Source organism: Paramormyrops kingsleyae, chromosome 14 (genome assembly GCF_048594095.1).
Source record: "Paramormyrops kingsleyae isolate MSU_618 chromosome 14, PKINGS_0.4, whole genome shotgun sequence".
Lineage (NCBI taxonomy): Eukaryota > Metazoa > Chordata > Actinopteri > Osteoglossiformes > Mormyridae > Paramormyrops > Paramormyrops kingsleyae.
In genome coordinates this window covers 4964411-4978053 of record NC_132810.1, presented here as the reverse complement: position 1 = coordinate 4978053, position 13643 = coordinate 4964411, and the positions used below count along the sequence as shown (strand labels likewise).

General features: G+C 50.6%; 1 protein-coding gene across 6 annotated transcripts in view; it reads left to right on the top strand.

The window, feature by feature from the left end:
- The window catches only part of foxn3 (forkhead box N3), a 39635-nt gene extending 27939 nt beyond the window's left edge, over nucleotides 1-11696 (top strand). For all 6 annotated transcript variants that reach the window (XM_072699120.1, XM_072699118.1, XM_072699122.1 and 3 more), the window contains 3 exons: nucleotides 181-248; nucleotides 8023-8131; nucleotides 8748-11696. In XM_072699120.1, the coding sequence (XP_072555221.1) occupies nucleotides 181-248; nucleotides 8023-8131; nucleotides 8748-9222 (652 nt within the window). In that variant the 3' untranslated portion in view covers nucleotides 9223-11696. The remainder of the gene's footprint in view (nucleotides 1-180; nucleotides 249-8022; nucleotides 8132-8747) is intronic.
- Nucleotides 11697-13643: the final 1947 nt, after the last annotated feature.

Sequence of the window (13643 nt, the reverse complement as noted above, 5' to 3'; positions counted from 1 at the left end):
TACAGGTGACGTGATGGAGAGTGGCTTCATGGCTGTAGGGCTTACAGCATGGAAATGCCTTGCAGTTGTGAGGGCGTTTGGGCCGTGGCTGTCCTGCAGAGCGCCTTGACCTTCCTGGCGTTTTGAGAGATTCTAGTGTTGATACCAGATGATTTCCCTTGTCCCTCTTTCTCTCTCCAGCATGTCCAGCCCTCCTCTTTGGCCAGGGAGTCCCTTCTTCAGAAAAAATGGAGAAGTCCTCCTGCCAGGTAAAGTGACACCGGCGTGACGGCGTGTGGCACAGGTAGACTGACACTGGTTTGGTAAAGGTGTGGTACAGGAGGGGTACAGAGAGGCTAGCACTGGTATGATACAGATGGCGAGATACAGGGGAGGTATAGGTAGACTGGTACAGGTAGATTGCCCCAAGTTTGGTACAGGTGTGGTACAGGTTGACTGATATAAATTTGGTACAGGTAGACTGCCATGGCTGAGTGGCACTGTCCCATGGCAGCCTGCCCTGGAACAGGCAAGTATGACCCACTGTGCATACAGCTGCTGGGTGCTGGGTTGCCAGATTCCCCTGAGGGCTCCTCGTTCCCCCAGCAGAGGCGCTGAACTGCAGCACCCGGCGAGATGGTGAGGGGATTAGAGCAGCGGCTGTATTACAGGTTCCTGGTTTAACAGATGCACATTTTCCTGCTTCTGGCAGCCACGTGTGGTTAATGTTCTGGCTGCGGTTGTGTGTAATCCTGTGAAATGCCTTTCTGTCTGCCGTACTGAGAGCCTCCAGCGACCAGCGCGCCGAGCTCTGTATACAGTACAGATCGCACTTGTTTAATTGTCACTTGATCAGTTCATCAGTATTCCAGGCTTGGGCTCTGGGTGAGTAATTTAGCAAGCAGAACTTAATATGGCTATTGTGTATGGCAGGAGGGAACAGGGGCATTCTGGGTAGTGGCTCAGGGACAAAGCATCTGTTTTAAACAGTGGAATTAGAGCTGGCGGAGGAACTCCCTTCTCTGTTGTGGAAACAAAGGAACGACACACAGGAAAATAAGTGGGAGAAGGTGGGGAAGAAGAAGCGACCTGCTTCAGGAATGTGTGGGCCCAGAAAACGTGGGACCTGGGCTGGTCAGCATGGCTGGGTTTGCGCTTAATGACAGTGGGCTTGTAGGGTGATTCCTAAAAATAACAGCAGCACATCCTGACAGCGTACTGAGGTCTGATATATACAACCACCCCTTCTTTAGTGCCCGAGTTCTGGTCCAACGACCAAGTCGTTAAGCGAAAATCGCAGTAGCCTAGGCGTGACCGCGACTGTGATTACGACTTTACTTCAGCCTTCCGTAGCCGATTTCGCTCTAGCTTACAACATTTTGCAGGAAATGTGTGCATAAATACCAATAAAAAATAATTACAAATGATTTTTTTATTACTGTAGTATTTGCGAATGGTCGCTAAGGTAGTCGCTAAACAGAGTGTGGTTGTACGTTTACCATTCAGCCAATGAGGAGTCCTCGTTAATCTGATTGGCTCTGTCTGCCGTCCATTACCCTACTCGTCTTGTATCTTGAGCCCAGGTGAGTGGTCCTGTCGCCTGTATCTACTGATTTGCCTGCCTGCCCGTCTATCTGCGTGGTGGGATAATACCATCTATCTTTAAACTCCATGTGGACTCTGCAGTGACAGACCCTTTTTCGTGATTGTCGCGAGATCTTATGGCCGGAGATGCAGAACAGACAGACGGTTCTCCAGACCAGTGTGTGTACGCCCCCTGCTGGCATGTGGCATCCCGTACTGACAGGCAGCCGGGCTGATGTAGGGTCTTTACCGTTAACTAGGCAGCTGGTTGTACATAAGCTCACAGGGGTCTCTGGGATGATTGCAGCTTCTGTGAAAATGATGGTGTGTAATGTGAGTTCTTTAGACCTCCTTGAAGGTTGTTAACCGGGTAATGTGACCTGTCCTGTTCAAGCTCAGTTCATATAAATGTTTTACCCAAACATCAGAAGCTTCCCATCTCTATTAAAGGGACATTTCCTTAACGTTTTGCTAACATTTCTTTGCTGTCGTTGTCTGATGCACTGTATGGTGTTGTAGCACAGTGTCTCTGTATGACTTTTGTGAGTTCTGTCTACTGGAGCAGAGTCACGTTCCTGTACAGAATCTGGGGATGTGAAATCATATGGAAATGACGGTAATGTGTGTGTGTGTGTTATTGGGGCGTCTGGTTGCTGAGAAACGGGACGTTTCTGGCAGATCCGGCACCCCAGCCCTGCTCTCCTCGCTGCTTTTTCTGTAACTGTGGGAGAACTCTGCGAATCCACCAGTCTGTTGCTCTGCAGCCTTGTACACGTGCTTATGCTGATTCGATTACCTCTCATTAGACTGATTTCTTTGGCCCTGGTTGCAGAGGGGGGCAGCTTTAGGGCCCAGGCCAGGCGGGGGGCATGGGCTAACAGGCTAACGAGCGCTGCTTGATTTCGCTATACCCATGGATGGTTGCTGATGAGGACGTTCAGCATGGAGTCACGGAGCCTGTGCTGTTTCCAGGACTCTGTTGGGAGGCTCTGCTGTCTTTCTGGCCTGCCTGCAACTGTGCCCTCTCTCATAAGCACAGGCAGCAGTGCATGCTGGTCCGTGCACGTGTTGCTGTAGATCTCCCCCTGCCTGGTCTATGAGCACTTACCCACGCTGGTATCCTGAGTGTACTATCACTAATTCCACGACAGCCATATCGATCCCTCGTGGACACACGACACCTCCCTTCGGGCTAAGGGAGGGGCTCATCCTGCCCCCACCCCCCCACCAGTAACGTGATGTGATCTAGCTTCCTCTGATCTCCAGAGACACCATGGCCTGGAGGAGATGAGGAATCTCTTGGTCCCATTTGTGTTCAGAGTTACAGACCCCAGAGTGCTGGTTTCCTAATAACATTCACACACCTGCACATTTATCCTCTGACTGTGTATGTGTGCGTGTGTGTGTGTGAGAACTTCAGATCAGTGTGTTTTTTTTTTTTTATAATAACCTTAATTCTGTGCGTGAACAATAACTTAGGTCATTCTTTGTATATATGTGATAACAGTAGGATATTGTACTCTTGTGTATTATGTGTGTGTGATGAAAGGTCATTTGTTGTGTGTGTGATGACAGATCATCGTGTGTGTGTGTGTGTTTGGAGGATGAAAGGTCATTCTGTGTGGATGTATAACTTTAGGTCATTCTGTGCATGCATGCACAATAACCATGTATGAGGGCATATTGTACGTGTGTGATGAAAGGTCATTCTGTGTGTGTGTATAACATTTGGTCATTGTGTGTGTGTGTGTGTGTGTGTATGATAACATTTGGTCATTGTGTGTGCGTGCCTGACAACTTCAGGCCATACTGTGTGTGTGTGTGTGTGTGTGATGGCATCAGGTCGTTTGCTGTATAATAACTGGGGCCACACGTCCTCTCTCTTTTGCACAGTGTGCGTCTAACGGAGTTATATTTAGGCTGCTCTGTGTGATTAATGTTTATTCATTATCACATACTTCTCGTGATGGAGGCTTCCCAATGTAATTGGATAATTAATATCAGTGAAACACAAAGTCACTGTGCTCAACTGTATTTGTTGAAGGTCACATGTCCCTGGCAGGGGAGATGGGGGAGGAGGGCGTGGTTTTGGGGATGTCACCCTGGTGTGGCCTGGACCCCTCCTTTAGTGTGGTGCCCTGTAACTGCTCGAGTAGGTGGACGTCTGTCAGGGCGTGCAGCTCCTTTCTGACCTCTGCTCTGCAATGAGGGCCACGTGGCTCCACAGTGACTCAGCTTCGGGACACGTGCTGCCTCTGGATCCTGGGTGCCTGATCTTGGCCCGGGGGCCTCCGAAACAATAACATTTTCCAATTCGGTTTGATTTGTATAGCACATCTTCACAATATTACACTTTCGCAAGCATTTTACATTATCCCTGCCAAAAGTCCCCAGAGAATAAGTGAGATAACTTTCTTCCGGAACCAGAACCTTTTTCCAGAACCAGGGACTTTTGCTGTGTTCACACTGCAGGAACTTGGCCTGATTGTAGTTCCTCAGAGGCAGTTCCAGAGCCCTTTTTTCATACCTACTCTAGACTGGGTTCAAACATAAACTATTGGAGAGTTTATAGAGAGGTGTTTACAGCGATAGCTTGCTGACTGGTTGACCACAAGCATTGATGCTAACTTGGAAGTTGCGTGAAATTGCGGGGATAAGAGATGTATCAGAGCAAAAACTGAGCAGATGGAATTATTTTTTGTATCCCAATTACATTTAATGCATCAATTAATGCACTTATGCTTGCGTCTCTATATTTCTGCTTGGGAAAATTCGATCGCTGACCAGTATACTTTTGTCTAATGTCGCTGGTGCCGGCAGTGAAACTTGCCAGCACTTGTTAGCGGGATAATGTTACACCGTTTTTTATTCTGTGGAAAACGAAAGATCGATCTGCTGGCTAGATTTAATAAGAATCATGAACATGTCTCGGGTCATATAAGTGAAATATAAATAAAAGGTTGTGTCCTGTTTTGATCGCCATCGATCCTCCCCAGTAACAAGTAACTAACAAAATTTAGTTATTTGTGTTTATCCTCCATTGTTTAGGCAAGGCGGTGTAGACGTGTGAAGTTTGTAGGTTAAACTTTTTGCATCTCCCTTGTTTATTTAGCATAAGAACATAAGAAATTTACAAACGAGACGAGGCCATTCGGCCCGTCAAGCTCGTTTGGAGCATAAAGTTCCTGGTTCCTGTTGTGCGTGTAAAAGCGACACACAGAAGTGGCCGGGAGTTCCAGGTGGAGACGGCCCAGGACTAGGTTCTGGAACTTTGGTGTGAAAGTGCCCATTGGCTAGAACAACCTGCTAAAAGGGAGGAACCTTGGGAGGAACCAGATTCAGATGGGGAGCCCGTCCTTCTGGGCTGGCAGAGGAAGTCAGATTACGTCCTGATTTATATGCTCCAAACTGTTATAGTGTGAGTGTAAATGCGGAAGGTCCGGTGGAGTTATGGATGCTGGTGTCAGGGCAGGCAGGTGATGGTGCTGCTTCCAACAGTAGGATGAGTAGGATGGTCCAGGCAGGAGAGGTGTCACAGGAAGAAGGTCCAGGCAGGAGAGGTGTCACAGGAAGAAGGTCCAGGCAGGAGAGGTGTCACAGGAAGAAGGTCCAGGCAGGAGAGGTGTCACAGGAAGAAGGTCCAGGCAGGAGAGGTGTCACAGGAAGAAGGTCCAGGCAGGAGAGGTGTCACAGGAAGAAGGTCCAGGCAGGAGAGGTGTCACAGGAAGAAGGTCCAGGCAGGAGAGGTGTCACAGGAAGAAGGTCCAGGCAGGAGAGGTGTCACAGGAAGAAGGTCCAGGCAGGAGAGGTGTCACAGGAAGAAGGTCCAGGCAGGAGAGGTGTCACAGGAAGAAGGTCCAGGCAGGAGAGGTGTCACAGGAAGAAGGTCCAGGCAGGAGAGGTGTCACAGGAAGAAGGTCCAGGCAGGAGAGGTGTCACAGGAAGAAGGTCCAGGCAGGAGAGGTGTCACAGGAAGAAGGTCCAGGCAGGAGAGGTGTCACAGGAAGAAGGTCCAGGCAGGAGAGGTGTCACAGGAAGAAGGTCCAGGCAGGAGAGGTGTCACAGGAAGAAGGTCCAGGCAGGAGAGGTGTCACAGGAAGAAGGTCCAGGCAGGAGAGGTGTCACAGGAAGAAGGTCCAGGCAGGAGAGGTGTCACAGGAAGAAGGTCCAGGCAGGAGAGGTGTCACAGGAAGAAGGTCCAGGCAGGAGAGGTGTCACAGGAAGAAGGTCCAGGCAGGAGAGGTGTCACAGGAAGAAGGGCTTCGCGGGAACCACGCTCCAGCAGGGGTGGGGAGATCAGAAGGTACATTAGCCAAAGTACAGATTCCCATGCATGCCACCATTACCCAGCACATGTAGAGAAGTACCATGGAAGCATGCAGAAGGACCGAACCTCCCCCCCCCCCCATGGAGGGAACCTCTACGTCCCTTTGGCTTGTGAGACCTGGTATGTCGAGATGTCGGTGAAACCAGCACCCCTTCTCCGCTCTCCTGGTGACCTGTGCTGTGACCACTGTCATGATCCCATCATGCCCCACTGCTGCATGTCACACGCCAGCAAAGCGCATGGCACGTGAAAGGTTGTCATGGTGATGACTCGCAGATAGAGGGGGTGGTGGGGAGGCTGAGATCAGCCGATTTAATATCCCGGTGCATCCTCAGTTGCATTTAAAGGGTGTGTCATGTGTAGAGCAGAGAACAGAAGCTTGCGATGCTGACCCCTTCAAGTGCCCACCCACTTCCGGGCCTGGCCTTGTCCTCCCTGCATGCTGACCCAGTGCTTCAGCAGCAGTCACCCCTTCCTCGAGCCATAGGGCCCGTGGCTTCGGTCCGCCGCCAGTCCTAAATTGATGTCCGGTTAGAATAAAACATCACCTGTGGACTTGGAACTGAAGCAGTCCATAAATTATTCATAATTGCAAAAGGGAGGAATTTCTGTCCAGCCACATCCAGCATCTCGAAGATGCCCCCCCCCCCCCCCCCCCTTAGGAACCCAATCGGCATGGTGATGCCCGGCTGGCTGTCAGGCTCTGCAGGCCAGCAGTGCCACCCTGACAGCAGAGAGGGCTGCTGGGGCTCAGGGCACAGCGCTGCCTCCTTCCCTCCTTTTGAAGAGGGATCAGCAGTCAGTGGGCTGAGCCTAAGCCACGCCCCCCCCCCCCCATCTGCAAGGGCCTGACCCTGTAGACCATCTGAGGGCTCTGTTCAGAGTTCAGCACCTGCTACACAGCTCAGGGTCTCCTTGCTTGGCCCCGACAAGCATGCGGCGTTCGCCCTTTATTCACGGTGCTCGGATTGCAAGCTTCACTGGACACCTGATAGTGGACAGTGCTCATTACCTATGAGGTCTGTCTACGACGGGCTCATTGTCCAGTTAGGTGGTCTGCATAACACACAGCCTGTACCTACACATAAGGGAGCGCTGGGGGGGGGTGTGTGTGCGTGGAAGGTAGAGCGGTGGGGCCGTTCACCCCACCAGGGCAGATGTTTCTCTCGGCTCATTTCAGCGGCTGTCATGAGTTGTATATCGTCTCCAAGGCGGCAGGAGAAGGGTTTCCATGGAAACAGTGCTGCTGCTTGACGAGCGTAAAAAAGTGTGCCAAACTCCAAAGGGAGTATCTAGGGTGTGTGTGCGTGTGGTATTTTAGCCTGGCCATCTGTCTCAGATTAGGGTCGTCTTGCCGAAGCAGCACCGAACGGCCACGGGCAGCTACCTGGCACTCTGGCCGCGGTGTGGAGCTCCTTGCCGCCCAGCCTCTGGCCCCTGCCTTGCTCCATGTTGTTGGCAGCAGGTTAGCGGAGGTCTGGAACCTGCTGTCAGGGAGCAGACTGGAGCCGCCCGGATGACGGCCGCCCTGCGCCGCGGAGGAGCCATCGATCCAGCCAATCTCTGACGCTTTAATGGTCAATTTCACCTTCGGAGCCCCGTCGATATCTCTCACTTAGCAGGTGAAGGGAGTCGCGGCATTTCGGCAATGAGAACGGAGCTGTCTGGGATGACGTGGCTTCCTGTTCGTTGGGTCCAGTCGGTGGGATCCATTTCCAAGTCACATATGCCGAGCAAAACCCAGCTCAGCCCCGCGGGGTCACAGGTGGACCACGGTTGATCTTTTCTGCTCAAAGATTCATGGAACGTTTCCCGTCGACTCCTGGTCCCAGAGAAATCTTACTTTGGGTCCTTTGTATTTTATGTGTACGATCTGTACATTATCACCCTGAGAAAGTGATTTTACTGCCAAACGAGGGGATAAATTATGAAATTTTCTCATCACACTTGTGGCGTCTTCCTGAAGTTTCATCAGTGATAAACGGGGACGTGTGTGTGTGTGTGTGATGGTGGTGGTTGTTATGCTGCTTGGCCCCCTGCAGGTTCACATAGTCGTACAGCTGGTAGCCCTGTAGGACTTCCAGGGTGATTCAGGTCTGCCTCACTCTCTCTCACTCTCTCCCTCTCTCCAGTTCCTCAGGGAGTGATCCAGAACGGAGCCCGGATAGTGAGCCAGGGTCTGTTTCCCGGAATCCGATCCATTCCCATCAACCCCATCGGGACCAGGACGGCCATTGTGAGGTCAGCAGCAGACCCTCTTCCACACCTCCATGTCTGCTCTCTAACACCATGCAGAGAATGGGACACACACACACACACACACACACAGACACGGAACTCTAATCCCAACTATGACAACGTTAACCCCTACCTAACCCTAACCATAAGTAACCAAACAAAACACAAGATTGTTTGGCATTTTTAGTTTTTTGATTACAGTCACACATTTTTATAAAATTGAATTTCCCCTTGTTGGGACCAAAAAAAATTCTATCACATTGTGGGGACGTTTGGTCCCCACAACGTAATGTATATCTGGACCCCCCATACACACACACACAGACACACAGACTCCCTGGGGTCGGGTAATGGACCAGCTCTGGGCCCTTTGGATCCTCTGAATGTTCCCTCAGTGTAAAGGCGGGGAAAAGTCGACCCTCTGTGTGTCAGGAGGCAGTACATTTACACATTAATTATTAAACAGAGTTCCCTGACTGTGCTGTGTAGCAACAGGGGCTTGAGTCATAAATGCAGGATGTAGACAGGCTGAAAGAGGCTGACAGCATCACGCATGGGGTGGGTCATGGGGGAGTGTGACCGTGTGTGTGTGTGTGACCGTGTGTGTGTGCTCACGTAGGTCGGTCCTGGATGATTGTCGCAAATGCAGCGACAGCGAGCCTTCCTGTGACTCTCCACTGGTCAGCAGTGACCCCAAGGAGGACCACACCTACAGCAGCGCCAAATCTTCCAACCCCCCGCAGGGGGGCAGCCCCTGTCCGCACGGCCAGGCGGGGGCGCCGCGGGGCGACACCGGCAGCGACGCGGACGACGTGGACAGCGGGCGGCTCAAGAAGGAGCCCGCGGATCGACCGGCGGACGGAGCCGGCCTGGCCCAGCACAAGAAGCGGCAGCAGTGGACCCGAATGAGAACGCGCTGCCCCAGCGAGTCACTGCCCCTGAAGAAGAGGCACACGGAGAAGCCGCCGGAGAGCGACGACGAGGAGATGAAGGAGGCGGCCGGCTCGCTGCTGCACCTGGCCGGCGTGCGCGCCTGTCTCAACAACATCACCAACCGAGCCGCCAAGGGCCAGAAGGAGACCCTGAAGAACTGACCTTTACCGCTGGCTTGTTTTTCAGGACATCAGGTCAATCCTAATGATTTGTGGCAATATCAAGAATCACTTTGTTTTCCTATCCTTTAGATACTGTTTCTGAGGGTTTTTAGTTTAGTTTTGTTACTTTTTAAAGGAGATTAAAGCCATATGAAAACCTTCACTGACGTTCAGCTGATGTAGGACCACGTTTTTGTTGGCTGAAACAAAGGCACCGGAGAGAAAATCAGCCACCCTCCCAGATTTGATTGGCACGGGTACAGGCGGGACAGGCAGTCCTGTCACCAGCTGTCACCACAGAAACCACTCCCAGGATGCTTTGCAGCTGTGGGTGGCCTCTTGAATGGCTGCTGTGGCTGGGAGACCAGCATGCTCACGTAGGAGAGCGCCACCCTCCAGGCCTTAATCCCTAAGCTCTGACCCAACAGCTGTGGTCACGCTCCCACAATCCCGAGCGGTTACTGCTGTGGGGATGGGAGCCTTTTGTAGCCCTGCTCTGCAACTGGTGACCTGGGGTCCAGTTCTTCTCCATAATTTCGTCCACTACAAAGGCTGGGCATGGGGGGGGGAGGTCACTGTTAAAGCCATTAGCTGTAGTTCCAGATGATTATGTGGGGAAAAACAAACCAAAATTAAACTCATCAAAACGTCTTCAAAACTGCCTGTTTTTGCCGACCGAATTGGTAAATTATAATCAAGTGATACAAAACGGGGACATTTCCCTGTTTATCTGCAGTTAAACTGCAGCCAGACTTAGATGAGAGTATTAAAAATGTGCAGCAAAACCTGCCAAGTTTTAGCAACAAAAATGTCAAAGTAACTGTGGAGTAACTTTTTTTCTTTTCTTTTCGGTTTGGTCTTGTTTTGCGTTTCCAGCCCTCATGACGTAATAAGCAATTTCACGCAGTCAGGACAGTGCTGTATAAAAGTTACACTAGACTTTCTCCCTTCCTAATTTAAGCAATGTAGCCAGCGGGATTTTCCAAATCGTGTTGCATGGGTTCTGTAAACTAAAAGAAACTGTTTTTTATTCATGTAAGGTAAATAATGTATTTAGCATGAAGCATGAATTATTTTCATATAAATATAGATCCTAGAAAAAAAGGCTTTGCCTCTAATTTTTATGCCCATAGGCCTAGATGGTTTTGTTGTTTTGTGTTTTTTATCGTTACTTTTTCCTCTCGTTGTTGTTTTGAAGCAGGCTTTTAAAGGTACACCTTCAGGGACATTCGTTGACTGTTGGGAACCGTCTCTGCAATATGAAGACTTTAAATTTCGACTAGGGCTGGGGAGGTTCACGAAACTGCCCCGTCTTGCTCGCTTTTCACCCTCCGTCCCGGGGGGGAGGGGGGGCGCTGTTTTCGGCCTGCGTGCGTGTGGAGTGTCCCCATGGCCTGCCTGCACTCTGCTCATGTCTCCATGTCGAGGCGACATCCGTGTTTCGTGGTCTTCCTGTTCCTCTCATCCGTGCCACTTCAGACCATGTGCGCCTGTAGCACTTCAGGTCCCAGTATTACTTCCTGTCAGGTAGCAGCGCGTGACGCGATTCTGCCGAGTGGCGTCTGGGCGACCCGTGGGCCGGAGCCCGCTGAAACGTGCGCTCCATTTCCGTGTTTAAGGTGCAGTGCCAAAGCCTGTAATCCTTGTCACGTTGTAGCATCGGTGTCATCCCTGTGAGGACACGTCCTGCTTTTCTCATGAAAGCGTCAGATTTTCCAAACCAGTATCCGTCCCGTCTGTTGACGGTGTCCCACCTTTTGCGGAAGGTAGAGAAAGTGGTTGTGGGTTCCTCACCACCTTCTTGCTTCTTCTGCTAAAAACCCCTTGACTGTCAGAAGATGCCCCCGGTGTTTTCTCGACCTTCTCGCGCTCTAAGAGTCGAACTCTGGTCCCGGGAGAGCAGGTGGGGCAAACTGGGGTCAAACTGGGCGTGCTGGAGGTAAATGTCGGGTTCTGATGCGGCGTTTGCTGTCAGGACGCTCCTCACATACACACGCCTGACTGTATGTAGCAGCCATTACATGTTTATCCTGTTCACTGCCTTGTATCATGTTCCAACTCGCGAAACTCGTTTCTTCATTCACGTGGTAGAAAACGGGTTCGAGTTTGAGAGACTAACTGTATATACTTGTTTTTTTTAAAGAGGCCAGTTTCTTTACTCACTCTCTTTTAAGAGGTAACTCGTTTAAGGGGTTTCAGAAAGGAGAAGGCAGTGGTTGGTTTTGCTTGGTTGTTCGTTAATCAAACACGGTCTGGAGGCATGTAGACGGCCTGCGTCTCACCTGCATTCTATAATTCCTTGATGTGTGACCATATTGCCAAAGACAAACCCTTTCATCAGTTAATGTAAATATAACTTTGTCCATTACTATGACAAAAAAAGAGTTCTTGTTTTTATTTTTCTGAAACCTACCATGAAGTTTCTGTGATGTATTGTCTTCCAGTTGCAATAAAAAGACCAAGTTGCAGAAGTCCATCATGGTGCATGTTCTTCATTGACCGTGTGTTCATTCGCTCCAGCTTTTTCCAGAGTTTTCCGATGGTCATGGATATCACAAACCGGACCTGGTCCTGACGCCATGGTTGGGGCGTGGGGCTCCAAGCCAGAGATGCAACGCATTCTGAAATTCACTGTCCGCTTACAACATCCATATCACCTAGATTCTTGACACGCCAGTCCGTTTATAACCATGATGCGCATCTTAATAACAACTCCAGACAACAGTACCACACACTTCCTTAATTCTGTTGCTATGCAACAGAAACAGGGAGGACACGTGACCCACACGTAGGATGCGGCTTGTGTGCATGATTCTGTGTGCACTCGTATTCCAGTAACCTTGACTGTCACATGCGATCAGGTGAGGGTGTCTAACCAGGTATGAATGATGATGTTGAAGAAAATATTACCTGTCTTCGTGCTCAGCAGCATTTGGGAAATGTCTGGTCTCTCTGCACTGACTTCTGGCTTGTTTAACTAGGCACATGATGTGCACAGTTTTGTCACGTTTCCTGTATCCCCCTGTGCTCTTTGTCCTAAACCAGCTCAGTGCAGGTTCCTGTGTGGGAGTGAGTTATGTCTTCATACAGGTGCCACTGTACACCTGCAGTACAGCCCAAATCAGAAGACCGTTGATTGGGGCACTGACCAAGCTCGTCAGTAAGGTGCACTACTTTTTCAGCTTGGAAAACACCAACTTGTCTTCTCATCTCATTCTTTCTTGTTTGTCCTGGTCTTCAGCCTTGTGAGGGACCTCCTAAAAGCATGTTTTCAGAGAGCATGGAGTACCATCAGCCTCTGGTGAGTTGGGAGGAGGCCGACCTGGCCGGGGGACCGCTGAGCCAGGTTTCCATGGCAGCCTGGGATCAGGGGTGTTGCTGACCTGCGCAGATCGATAGCAGAGCTCTGTGAGATGATGACCCTCCAAATACACAGCAGACTGGTGTTAATTTGTCCCATTTCTGTCAAACCAGATATGAGCCTGCCGCAGATTGCTGGCCTTATTCTTCAGACTTTGCAGCACAAGTGAGTTCATCTCTTTTGTGAGGATAATTCACTGGGGGGGGGGTTAAGAAATACTGGAATGTACATTGTGGGCTCCACAGGAATGTGCAGGATCCTCACTCTGTAGAGTAGCTCTGTGGAGAGCCCGGGTTCTACTGTCCCAGTGGTGGTTCTAGCTTGTATGGCAGCCTGTGAATACCCACCTTCCACCCCCCCAGCTGGCAACAAAAATTGTGCATCTCCTACCCCCTGCCAAAAAAAAAAAGACCCATTTGCATTTTAATTAAGATATTTGGAATGATACAAATAAATGATCAAATTAAAAATAATTTTGACTAATTGCATGAGTACTGTGTGAAGTTAGGGATGCATTATTTGATAGACTCCCTTGCTCCCCCGGCCTCGGGCTTCCAGTGATGCGACCTGAGCTCACCCCAGCCCCGCCCCCTCCCCATCTCGAACATCTGAGTGGTCGCCTGCCCAGATCACAAGTTAGAATCGGGGCACCCACATGGTGGGGTGATATCGCTGACGTGATGTGAAAATGAGAAATAGGAAACCAGTCGGGTAAATGCCACCATACCGATTTTTTGGTCGGCTGCCCATGTCTCCTATGCCTAAATCCGCCAGTGTACTGCCCAGCGGTTCCAGGTCATGGAGAGTGCCACATTTTATACCCCCAAGGCCGTGCTTAAATGATGGTTTGGCCTGGCTGGTCCGCAGACCTGGATTTGTGTTCGATAAGCATGGGCGTGGTGGCGTGTGGGTATTCCCGTCGTGTGCACTCCCAATCCCACCTCTGCTCCCCCCCCCCCCCGTCATCCGATCTGCTGAGAGACTCCCTCCGCGAGTCACATCGCTCTTCACCTCTGTGAATCAGCCTGCAGTAAAATTAATGTTCGGTGACGGAGCCTCC